The following is a 12,633-nucleotide window of genomic DNA, read 5'->3' as shown; positions in this document are numbered from 1 at the left end:
GGAGCTGTTCGCATGGGGGGCGCAGCTGCATCTCAGCTGCACCGCCCTCACTCCCCCCCAGCGGTGCGAAGCCACTGTTTCCCATGCAAACAGCAGCGGCTGGAAGGCACCATTCCCCCCCTTCTCAAATGCCTTACCGTATCAGAATCCGGCTGCTGCCTTTACAGGTTAGGGGACACTTCACTTCCCATGCGACTTCCGCATTGTCCTGCAGGGTAGGGGGGGGGTAGTCCCGTGGCCTGTGTGGACGCCGCCTCGGAGGCCGGAGGGACACGTGGTAAGACAGCTTAGGACGGGCGCGAGCCTGTGTGGGAGGCTGCACTGCCTTCCTAGAATGCAACCGGGACCGTTCATGTGAATGGTCCCAGGGGGGTTGGGTCGGCATCATGTGGCCATGCGGAAACGGCCTATAGGAATTGCTGCATAATTTAATACCACAGAAAAGTTAAAACAGTTTGTGAAATAATTCTATTTGAACGGTCATCTCAGGAGAAATTCATATAACGGTTTATTTCTACAAAATAGTATTGTGACTAAAGTTACTGTACATTTAGCAAAATTTCTGAACAGACCAAAGGTAACCACTATATTCTAAATTTCATTTTTTTTCTGACATGGTTTCCAAGAACTTGAGTTACTTTATATACATTATGTAAAAACAATGATTTTTTTCTGCCCACTATACAGGTAAAAGATCCAAGAGAATGCCACAATAAAAGATTTTTAATGATTGCATCAGCCAAATGCAAGTGCACTTCACAATTCAGTTGTAGGTTTTGATCATAATTCTGCTACAAATGCTAGTCCGTCGTAAAGTGTTAAATCCCATTTTTCGCTTCATTGTTATTTGTGGCCTGTTTGCGTTGAGCAATGAAGGGGTACATACACTTGTCTGCTCCCAAGAATCGGTACATACACACGACGGCTTCAAAAGGCAGGATGCTATGAAAGAATGATTAAGAACATATGAGATGTAAATCTGGTAATTGGCAATTGATAAAATCTACAGATGAAGCATTCTTTTTACAAAGATAAACGTTCAAAGGCCTGAACTAGTCTACAGTTAAGGAGAGTAGCAGAAGGCAGAAAAACAGCCAAAAGAACCAAGGTAGTGGTTGAGGCAGACATTGTAATATTTTTGTTTATTTGCTTTTGAAACCTCTGACCTTGTCCTCATGATCATCTCTTGAATAAGTAAACAAAACTCTGAAGTAACAAAGCAGACATGGAATCATTTGGGTTGAAAGATGACATTTATAGGCTACTAGAATGGAAGATCTGAAGAAGGTTTTGACAATTTTCCACTTTACTGTCTGCCTGATATACGAGCCTCTTCCTGCACAGCTGTCGGTGTGGGGCAGGAGGAAATGAGTGAGCCAAGGCCTATTGTTGGTGCTGCTGAGTGGATTGGCTCTGTAGCCTTGGCTTGAAGCACCTGAAGCCCGCTCAATTCGGCTTGCTTCAGAGCCATTTCATCTTCCTGGTCTGTTTCCAGGCTTCAGGCTTCCTTGTACAGCCTTTTTCTGACCTGAACAGCCTTGAGAGGCTGCTATTTAGCCCACTGGGGATCCACATGTACTGAAAGAATATGGAACGGTGGTGTGGGAGGGTGGTTCATGAAGACATTCTTCCCCTGTGCATCATCACAGGGCACAACTAGACACGACAGTGTTCCTGTGGCATGGCAGACACAGGATGCTACCACCTGTGTCCTGGATTTTCTTTTTGATAAAACAACACAAGTCCCAATCCTGACACCATTTCAGCTGGGAAGAACCCCAAGTGGTCTTCCTGTGGCTGAGAAGGTTTGGAAGCCGCACGAAGGTGGGAGGGCAGGAGACCCAGCAGCAGAGATAAAAGGCAGTGATTGCCAGATGATAGAGACACCCCTGTCTGCTTCCTCATTGTGTGTGCGTGTGTGTGAGTAAAGGGCTGTTAAGTTGCAGTCAACTTACAACAACCCGGTAGGATTTTCTAAGCAAGAGGAGTTCAGAGGTTGTTTGCCACTGCCTTCTTCAACAGGATGACCGTGGTATTCCTTGATGTCTCCCATCCAAGTACTAACCAGGGTCAACCATGTTTAGCTTGTAAAATCTAATGAGATCTGGCTAGCCTCAGCCATACAGGTCAGGGCTGCTTCCTCACTGCCTAGATGATCAGACTGGTTTATTTTACAGTTGGGTACAAAGTGCTTCCCCTGCTGCACAGAGCATGATCAAAAACTCACATATTTACCACAGGAATAAACATAGGGTTGCCAACTCCAGTTTAGGAAATTCCTGGAGATGTAGTGATGGGAGGGAATGCAGTAGAGTTGTGGAGTCTGCCACATGAAGCTGTCATTTTCTCCAAGATAACTGATCTCTGTAGTCTGTGAGAACTCCAGGCTACACCTTGAGGTTGATAAACCTAAATCATGGTTTTGAATAAAGACTTGTGGGCCAGAGTTTCCACATTTAAATGTTATGGAGTTTGGAGGCTTTCAAAAGTAGGAAGCTTTCAATTGTAATCTGTGTGCAAGAAAATGAGGCAGGAGGAAGTAGGAACATTAGTCACAGACAAACAGGTTTGTTGTGACATCTGAATACAGCCGCTGTCTTTAAAAAGGCTTCTCAAGGTTCATTTTTCCTTTTCTAAAAAATAAGTGAATTTGGATACTTTTAACTGTGCCAGTTTTGTCTGCAGATATTATGGAGATCAGAACAGCATCCGGTTCTTAGATTTGAGAGATAATGAAGGAGAGAACATATTCTGCCCCGGAGAAGAGCTAGCGGTATAGGTGGGTGCAGTACCTCTCATGAGTGCAGGGAGAAATTCATGCATAGGTCCTCAGTACATAATCTACTGCTACAAGTCTGACAGTTTATAATTCTCTGAAAATTTTTGATTGTACCCTATGCCCCTGTATTGCTAATGGAAATGCTTCTTGCCTTGGTGGAAAGCTCTTTGCATTAGAGGAAAATTCCCATGATAATGTAACCAAGTTCAAAAGATACAACCCACACATTTTAAAACAAATATGTAAATTCCAGAATAGTCACCTTTTCATGAAAGTGACCATATACATCAAGCGAGGCGTACAAATCATAGGTTGGTCAGTAAGTATAGCTCTCATAGCCTGCTTTACACAGTAGTCTGGTTTCAGTGGGGGAAGAAATGGCTCAATTTCTTTTCTGAAAAACAAACAAAGCCTCATTTTAGAAATATGCTCACAGAACCATATATGCAGACATAATGCATGATTCATGTCAAATGATGCGGATTTTTAAGCCCCATTTTTTTCAAAAGAGAGAGACCAAAGCATACATTTTTTCTCCTTTTAAAAAGTTTAAGAAGTGCTTAACTCAGTTGTGATGTGCCTTAATGTGTCCCTTAATAGGTCTGCATTGAATTTACTCTAGATCTAATGAAAGGAAACTTTAATCCGTATCAAAAAGGTAGCCTAAAATTGCAACTTGATTTTAAAAGGTTTTGTGTTTTTCATTACACGAGAAAAATTATAGGTAACTTTAACTATGCTTTTAAAATGGGGGGAAAGCTCATTATGCTACAAGACTGTAACTGCAGGTTCTAATGGCATTTACAGTCCAATCCAAAGGGTGGGGTTGCAAATGGGTCCATGGTGTCAGTGTGAGCACGTGTGGTGCATTTGTCCACCCCATTGGTGCATTTGGTAAGTGCACTGGAGGGGTGGGCAAACTGGGAGGTGGGTGGGAACTATGGACCTTGGCAGCACCTGACTTAGAACAGAGGCTGGCCTTCAGAACTGCACTGGTATCCAGGAGGATGCCAACAGCAGCTTGGAGTGTTCCAGGGGTATTCCTGGGGATAGAGCCAATGTTAGGGGTGGAGCCGACCTAGGGATGAAGCAGCATTTGCTAGCGGGAATGTGTTGCTAGGAGTTTTGGAGTTATGTTACCTAAAAGGGTAACATAACTCCACGTCAGTCAATGGAGGGCTTTCAGGTGACCGGGACATTTTTGTTTTCCCTACCCTCCTGAACCACCTGAAAACCCTCTGGAGGTGGCAGGGTAGCGTAGCAGTGGTACAGTCCCCAGTGCCTTGGGCTTTGGATTGGACTGCCCATAAACCTGCATATCACCCTCTTTTCCCTAATAAAGAACAGAGATGGACAAAAATCCAGCTGGCTGGCTTACCTAATTCTGCATCCTCTGAACATTCCAGTGTCTACAAGGTAAGGGCAGACCAGTGTTGTTTTAATCCCATCCTTTTCAGCTGCCTTCAGTTCATGGCTTAGAGATTCATGAAAGCCCACGGCTCCAAATTTACTGGCACAGTAATCCTGGATTGTTAAGAAAGAATGCAAGCGTGAGAGTGTGTAACAAGAAAGGAGGGAACATATTAAACTATCCTTTTATGTTCCTAGATCCAAATGGAAAAAGTTATTACAAAGAACAAACATGATTTTGATGTGGTTTTGTGTTGAAATGTCTACATTTCAAGCAGCAACACACACACACACAAAACAGATTGCTTCTGTGGCAAAGTCATCTGGCTGAACTGACAAACTGTTTCAAGACAAACACTGGAAACTCCTGCCTTGAGTTTCATGGAACTATCTAGACCATGATGCTAAGGGGAAAAGAAAAAACTAAAAATAAGCGCCATTTTAATTTAATGGGGCTTACTCTCTGGTAAAGGCTCCTACCACTGCAGCCTCAAGACGTGTGTTTTCAAGGTTCTTTAGAACATTATGCTTGGAACCTTTAAACAAACAATTGTGTTACACCCTCAGGGATCTGTAACCTGCAGCTCTCCAGATGTTCATGGACTACAATTCCCATCAACTGGCCATGCTGGCAGGGGCTGATGGGATTTGTAGTCCATGAACATCTGGGGCGCCACAGGTTGCAGACTCTTGATTGTGGTACCACTTGCCATCTGCAGTCTGGCTTCTAAAGGAATATATTGCACCAAAAGAAGACATAACAATAGCTTTAGGTTAATGTCCCAGAAGGGTAAGGCAATCTGAAGGGCAAGTTGTCTTTCTTTCTGGTACCAAACATATAACATACTGAGTGCATATGGAAGAGAGAGAGAGAGAGAGAGAGAGGTGCTGGCAGATGATACAGGCAGACAAGAGAAAGGGGCTGGACAAGTTTGCTAACGGATAACTGCTGGTAAGGAAGTTTATCTCATCTGCCCGCTACAAGCTCCTCACAAATGCCTTCTCACAAATCTAAATTTCCAGAAGCCAGGCTTACGTGGACTAAATTAATTCTTGTTTAGCACATCTAGTTTGTTTGCCCACAAAAAGGTTTTGTCCTGCTTAACCACAATTGGCTAGTAAGTAACCTAAACATTGACGAATGAATTACTGTCAGTGGCATGAAATAAGTCTGGCCAGAGTTATAGTGGATAAACAAAAACAGGGCTGCTAAATTGTGCCTTCCTAAACACTAGCAGAAAAGAGAAGCAGTTGCTCGAAATTACATACACAAATATTGCAGAACTGATCTTTTAAACGTTGTTTCTATCGATCACTAGTAACAACATAGCATGGGCCAAGGCAATCCAGAAAGAGCAGACTAGAAGACACAAGAATTGGCTACCCTATACTATTCTGATTACACAAGATGACCCCCTTCCCCAAGATATCCATGCCTCTCACATTTCTTCTGAAATCTGCAAGCTAAAAATATCTTATTTTGACACTGGAAGTGCAATCCTGTGTTTTCAATGGACGGGCAAACCAATCCAGGACCCCTGTGGTTCAGGGGCAGCGCATTGCAGCGCTGCCCCACCACCTCCAGAATGCTTTCCAGCAACATGAAGGGACAGAAAAAGCAAAAAAAACACCCCACCCACCGCAACTAGCCGTAAACCCAGGGTGGAAGGCAAGCAAAATCAGCTCCACCACCAAGAATACCCCTCCCCCAATGCTGGTATCCAATCATGATGCCAGCACAGCTCCACAGTGACCCGGACTTCTGGTTTTTGCTGCCACGGAGCTGAAAAGCAGCCAGCCTTTGCCCCCTCGACCAGCACATTGCCCCTTATGCTGGTGGAGGAGGCAAACATATTGGCATAGCCCCATGCTTCCTCCACAAGAGGATTCGGCTCCCTTCCCTGGATTGGGCCGTTAGACTGAAATAATTTTACACAGCATTATACTGTTAGTTCTTAAACTACTAAACCCCCAATGATACCCTCCTAAGAACACTTTCCTGGGAGCAAGCTCCACTATTTGGACTTGAGAAGGATTCTGAGAAGAGCTGCTGAGGACTGCTCTCTAAGTGTACTTTGTAGCACATGTGCAGGGTAATGCAAACATGGGAAAGGGAGAACATACTGGAATTGCTCCACTTGTATCAGTCTACTGGGTATTTCAGAATGAGCTACATTTTATTCAAACTCCCCTGCAATGATAGTTTCATAGAAAGCAAATTGAAATCACTGATATTGACCATGTTGCCTATTACAGTTCAACAGCACGATGAGCGTTGATGCATATGATCAGTTTTAAGAACAAACCTCTACTCCCGCAGTACTGAACAGGCCAAGGGAACTTGCAACTGTCACGATGTGCCCATGATTCAATTCCAACATTTTCGGAAGGAATGCTTTAGTGGTCTACAGGAATAAGAAAACAAGAACAGGTTACTTCTTAAGCTTTAACTGTCCTTTGTTTAGTTCTCTATCAGCCAAAATGTAGTTTCACAGAGGATTTTGCATAGCTTCATTTTCCCAAGAGTGAATTGCAGCAAATAAGCAGCAGTACATTCAAATGAGTCTCATAAAAGCAGACAGGATTATAACAAAAGTCAAAAGTGCCTGTAAAACATGTTTTGTCTATGTCCTCCAAGATTCAAATTGCCAGATTAACTTTAAATGGCAGTTACCACAGAGGTCATAGATTAGTTTAATTTTAGCTCAGAGTACAATAACTAACACAAGAAGGGTTCCAGCACAGAGATTCCATTTAAATATTGCATCAAGAAACAAAGGGCGTGTCTTGCTTCATCTGATTTTTGCTACAGTTGGTTTAGATAACCAGTTTTGTTTTAGTATCAAGGTCAAACCAGACATGCATTTTTCTGCAGCGTCCAACAGTTTTTACAATTATTAGGCTGCATGAACCCATCCCAGATCAGAACTGTGGCTTAAAGGGAGAGGGGAATTTTAAGTTGTGCTGCTTTCCCAATGCTACATAGCTGCTATTAGCACTTTTGGGAAAACTTATGTGTATCCCATCAGTACACAAAAGTTTTCCCAACAGGGTAAACAGCAGCTCCCCAGGAGTGTTTCAGGTCAGGAAAAAGATGTGATTGTGAAGACCCTGTCTCCTTATACTGATCTGAATCAGATATCCTTGTGCCTGACAATTACCGGTAAGTTGGATCTGCAAAAATGCACACATGTGGTTTGGCTCTCAGACAAGCTTTCAAGCAGCTGCAAAATAAAAAAAATCCCAAACTTGCAACTGTAGCCACCATAATTCTCCTGTAATGTTGTCTCCTTGGGGATGGGGTGGGGAGAGCAGTAGTGGATTAAAGGTCAAGAACTGCTGCTCTAACCTTTGTACCACACTGACTCAGACTGACATGTTAAGTCATGAAACCCCTTCTATGAGAGAGAGAGAGATCAAATCATCCTTACCTTCAAGCAATTTTTATTTGAGATTTATGAAGATAATAAAATCAAATCATAGTTCAGGGGTGGCCAACCTATGGCACCCCAGATGTGCATGGACTACAATTCCCATCAGCCCCTGCCAGGATGCCCAATTGACCATGCTGGCAGGGGCTTATGGGAATTGTAGTCCATGAACATCTGGAGTGCCATAGGTTGGCCACCCCTGTGTTTGTAGGCACCTCAGGCAAGTCTCTGGAAAAACAGCACACACATTTTCTAAATAAATAAATACTACCTCTGACATGGCTGTGTTGATCCTTTATACACAGTGTAAGGGACATCTAATCTAAGATAATCTAACATCTACTTTCCTCATACTATTCCCTATTAAATAACACCATTTTTATCCTACCGTTCACCTCCTTTTCAAGCTGAAAAACCTTTATCTCTGTCTACAGAAACCACTCCATAATGTTTACTATATTGAGTTCCATAAATGTTCAGTTACGCTACATCTTTTTAGATTGGACAAAGTGGAAACTAAATGCAGGCACCGTGTACATAGGAAAGGGTCCACATTTTCAGGAACATGGCCATCTTAATTCAGAAGTTCCATCTTCCACCAAACTTGGCTTGATGGCCATCTATCAGGAGTGTTTTGACTGTGTGTTCCTGCATTGCAGGAGATTGGACTTGATGGCCCTTGAGGTCTCTTCCAATTCTATGATTCTATGGCCAAATGCAGCATGGAGAGAGATGTTTATTTCATATTGCCAAACACTATTACTATCAGAAGAACACTCTCTCACATGCACTGTCTGTCCATCTCTATATATAACTCATAGGAACATAAAATACAAAAATTAACAGAGATTACAATTAAAACAAATTATAAACGAGGTTCATATTAAATGCAGCAAATGAATAGGTTAAATAATATCCATTACAAGATCTACACTTGAAGTTAAAATCAATTTAAGAAATTTAAAAAGATTTTAACTGTACACATACAAAACACACTGCACATTATTTGGATGAATCAGCTTATTTTGCAAGATCTTTTGTCACTCTCTCATTTGTGCCTCACCTTGTATGTTACAAGCTTGACCATTTATTATTTAACTACTTTGAAAAGCATATGATGCATGATTGCATTTGTGTGCCATTAAGTCAAAGCTGATTTATGGTGACCCAATAGGGTTTAACGGAAACAATAGTTTTCGCAAACCACAGTTTACCTGGAAACAAATAATGATTAAAGCTTGGAGTACAGTTCTTGTCAGTATGGAAACTATGGTTTGTTTACACCACAGCTTGCCTGGTTTGTAGGTAACAACACACTATATTCTGTTGAAAGAGAAGATAACCTGAGATAACCTCAGTGCATTGGAGAAGGAGGCTGAAGTTTACATTGCAGCCCCAGTGAGCTCAAACCCTACTTTGTAGACCTTTACATATTAACAGAAGGCACATCTGGAAGAAACTGGGCATGATTCTGGTTAGTTGCCAAGCTCAAGTGCTCCTTCTTGTCCTTTGCACTGTGGACCAAGATTGAAAAACTAGCTCCTATTAGTCACAGTGTTTAAATACAAGTGCCTTAAGTAACTGAGGTTAGTTTCTTTCTCTTTAAACTTGGATTCTTAACTTCAGTTTAATTCCATGGCTACTGGGACAGAAACTACCCTCAGATAGGATACATGCTTTTTGAATGTAACTCCAGTTAGGAGACTTCTCTGTTTAATCTTGACGTGTAAGGCAAAGAGGATAGGAGCAGACGAATACCACAAAGTCTGTGCTCGTCATGAACAAACTCCAATTGGCTCCTGAGCTTCAGCCACTTAAATTGGTTGATACCTGTGAGATCATATTGCTTTCATTTAAGACATCTGAAAAATCTCATCATTACTTATGTTCTCATCAAAACTTCCACAAAAATCCAAAAGCTTGAAGAGATGGCTTTCTTTTGCAGCAAATTTTCTAAAAAGAACTGTGTTTGTTCATTCATTAAAAAATAACTGTGTTCATTTATATCCTGACTTCGCCTTGTGGCTCAAGCTTGCTGTTCTGTTTGTCAGTAGCTTTTTGGTCTCCTATCTCCTACAGAACCAGGGCTATCACATTTTATCCACTTGTTTCTTCAGACCTCACACACAGTTCCTTCCTCCTCCATCAGGTAACTCAGCCGGGACCAAAGCCACTTCGGGTCTGAGGACGAACACGAGCCTTGACATGTCCAGTCCTCATCCCTTAACCACCACACCACAATGTCAGCTAGTTGTCCTCCCACTATGCTAAAGCTTGTTTTGTAATAGGAATCAGCTTTCGATGAGGATTAGTGGTTCCATGGTATGTGATGCAGCCCAGCTCTAGTGAACAACAACTTAACCTAACATCTCTGGTTTTGTTTTTTCATGGATTCACACTTTCCTTTAGAATAATCAGCAGCTGGTTTTTGGTAGGGGCCATGCTAGCAGCATCAGCTCCATTTACTGGTTGACCCCTACATAGTCATGAGCCAAGGATTCCGCTGCTCCCACCCTCGCTATGGAGGCTTTGGCACAGCCTGTCTTTCAGCCACCTCTGATGCTCACTATTAGTGTCCCCCATTCCTGGCAACTACAAAGAGCTGAGGAGTTTAACAAGGGAGGGCTCTGCCAAAGCATCTTTTGCTTTGCACATTGCAAAAGGAGGGATGTCACAGAGTCCTTTTTCCTGTGTTTCCAACTAAGAGAAAGTAGCCACATTGCTGAACAGTGCAGAGACTGGTAGACCTTGGAATCAGGAACAAGAACTGAGGCCAGATTTAAAAGATTTACTTAAATATTTATACACTACATCTCCAGAGACTTGAAACCCCTAAAACAATAAATGCAAACCAAGAATACCCCCTAATCAAGAATCCACATTGAAATTTTCTGGTTGATTACTTTTAGAAGACTACAAGCAGAAACCTGGCAGGACTAGCAAGAGGCATTGCCTCCCCCCCCCCCCCCCCCCCACCCACCCACCCACTATTTCCTCTTTCCCAAAAGCCCCCATAGGCTTCTCCCCTTTTCCTGGTTTGTTCTCTCTTAAGATTGTCAACCTCCAGGTTGAGCCTAAAGATCTCCTGGAATCAGAACAGATTGCTCAGTTCCCTCAGAGTTGCCAGCCAGATCTCCTGGAAATTTGGGGGGTGGAGCCTTTGGAGGTTTGGGGAGGAAAATTACCTCACAGATGTAATGCTATAAAAGTCTACCCTCCCAACCAGCCATTTTCTCCAGGGGGAACTGATCTCTATAATCAGGACACTAGTTGTAATCTGGTGATCTTCAGCTCTTACCTAGAGGATGTCAACCCTATCTCCTTCCCACCTAATACCAAATCTATCATTATCTGCCCTTCTACCTTAAGCTTCACTCCATTCTATCAGCCTCTACCTAGGAAAACTGTGGCTCAATTCTGGGTTCTGACCACCAGGCCAAGTCCACCTGCCTTTTGGGGAATCCTCAAGGACATGCTTGGCAGCATATCACCTTCCCCTCGATCTCCCTTTCCACACTATTTCCTTTGTCTCTCCCCCTGACAACCTTCAAATCTTCTCCCCTTTCCCTGCCTCTTTCTCACCCTCTCAAGTCAGGTGGATTCTGCATGGGACAAAAACAGCGATGTGAAAACGGTGTAAACCCTTTTACACTGTTTTAAACCATTCTACACCATTTCCACTCTGCTGTTTTTGGCCCATGCAGAATCTGCTTGAGATATAAAAACCAATTCTACTTCTTCAATTTTTTTTAAAGAGTTCAGATTTTTTCTGCAAATCTGGGGCCTTTTGCAGGTTTGTAGACAGATCTGCCTTGCCCTTTCACTGTTCTAGTAATTGGATTTAAGTCTCTTCAGATTTGGCCAACTTCACTGACTGCACATATATGATGATGATATAGCAGCTTGTTTTATTTAAAACTTATTTGGATAGTTGTAATTTTTTAAACATTCTAACAGGCATGCTGGAAAGCGGAAATGAGAACAAAACAAGCAATTCTCCTTCTATAATCTCATACCATGACACCTGGATATGCCTCCATGGACTTTGCTGGGATTCCACCTGCAGAAATCCATTTGTAAGATTAAGACATCTATAATTGCTGTACAGCAGTTGCTTCACAGCTGCTATATGCTTGCAGGAAGTGACAATGTACTAGAATTGCAATTCTGCCAGAATGAGTGCAACTATAAACCAGAAATGGCTTGTTTTTTTTAGGTTTTTGTACATCAGTTCTGCACGATTAAGGATGGTTATATCCAAACTGATATTGGTGACAGGATTTTTTTTTTAAACTTACAACTGTTTCCGTAAAGACCACAATATTTTTAAATGCTGAAAGGTTAACAAGGCAGTGATTTTACTTTAAGTTAAAATCTCATTCAAGCAAGTTTGTTCGCTGGGTAATGGATGGCCTGAACAGTTTCAGCTTCAAAGTTTATGTACAATAAGACTATAGCTGACTCAATCTAATTCCATTCTTATGGCGTCTCCGCTTTTTCCAATCAGAGACGTCAGAACAGTTTTGCTCTAACGATTTTCACATGTTCTTGTGCTGTGTTTTTGCCTGCAGGTGTTAAATGACTCAGACCACTGAACACAACACAAAAGAGGGTTTTTTTGCAGGGCAGCTGGTGGATGATAGAAGATTAACAGGTCCCCCTCTTCGCCATGCCTAGGCCCTTCTGTTGATTAGAGAAAAGATGGTCTTTGTTGCTGCTTCTTTTTAAATTAAGCCAACTATTTTCACTTCCAGTTGTTCGTAACTTGAACACTTCACATGTTTGGAGGGCAGATATTTAGCTGCACCAAATTCTGATTAAAAATTCTGGTTTAAAAGGCATGCTGTCAAAGTAGTGTTAACAATGGTGTTATTTCCAAATGCATTTTGAACATTTAATCCATTTAAAGCAGGAAAGAGAACTCATAAATTCATCCATCAATTTACACCTTGCTCTTCCTCAAAGGGGGAACTGCGCTCGGGAAATGTGTGTGCCCAGTGCCCCTGCCATGCC

General features: G+C 42.3%; 1 protein-coding gene across 2 annotated transcripts in view; it reads right to left on the bottom strand.

Moving 5' to 3' along the window:
- Positions 1-485: 485 nt before the first annotated feature.
- Positions 486-12,633, bottom strand: part of RDH10 (retinol dehydrogenase 10) — a 31,204-nt gene continuing 19,056 nt past the window's right edge. For both annotated transcript variants that reach the window (XM_048507702.1, XM_048507703.1), the window contains exons 3-6: positions 6,496-6,594; positions 4,158-4,303; positions 3,042-3,173; positions 486-942 (exon numbers count right to left, since the gene is read on the bottom strand). In XM_048507702.1, coding sequence (XP_048363659.1) covers positions 819-942; positions 3,042-3,173; positions 4,158-4,303; positions 6,496-6,594 — 501 coding nt within the window. In that variant the 3' untranslated portion in view covers positions 486-818. The remainder of the gene's footprint in view (positions 943-3,041; positions 3,174-4,157; positions 4,304-6,495; positions 6,595-12,633) is intronic.

This window comes from Sphaerodactylus townsendi, linkage group LG09, assembly GCF_021028975.2.
Source record: "Sphaerodactylus townsendi isolate TG3544 linkage group LG09, MPM_Stown_v2.3, whole genome shotgun sequence".
Taxonomy (NCBI): Eukaryota; Metazoa; Chordata; class Lepidosauria; order Squamata; family Sphaerodactylidae; genus Sphaerodactylus; species Sphaerodactylus townsendi.
This window is presented reverse-complemented; position numbering and strand designations above follow the sequence as displayed.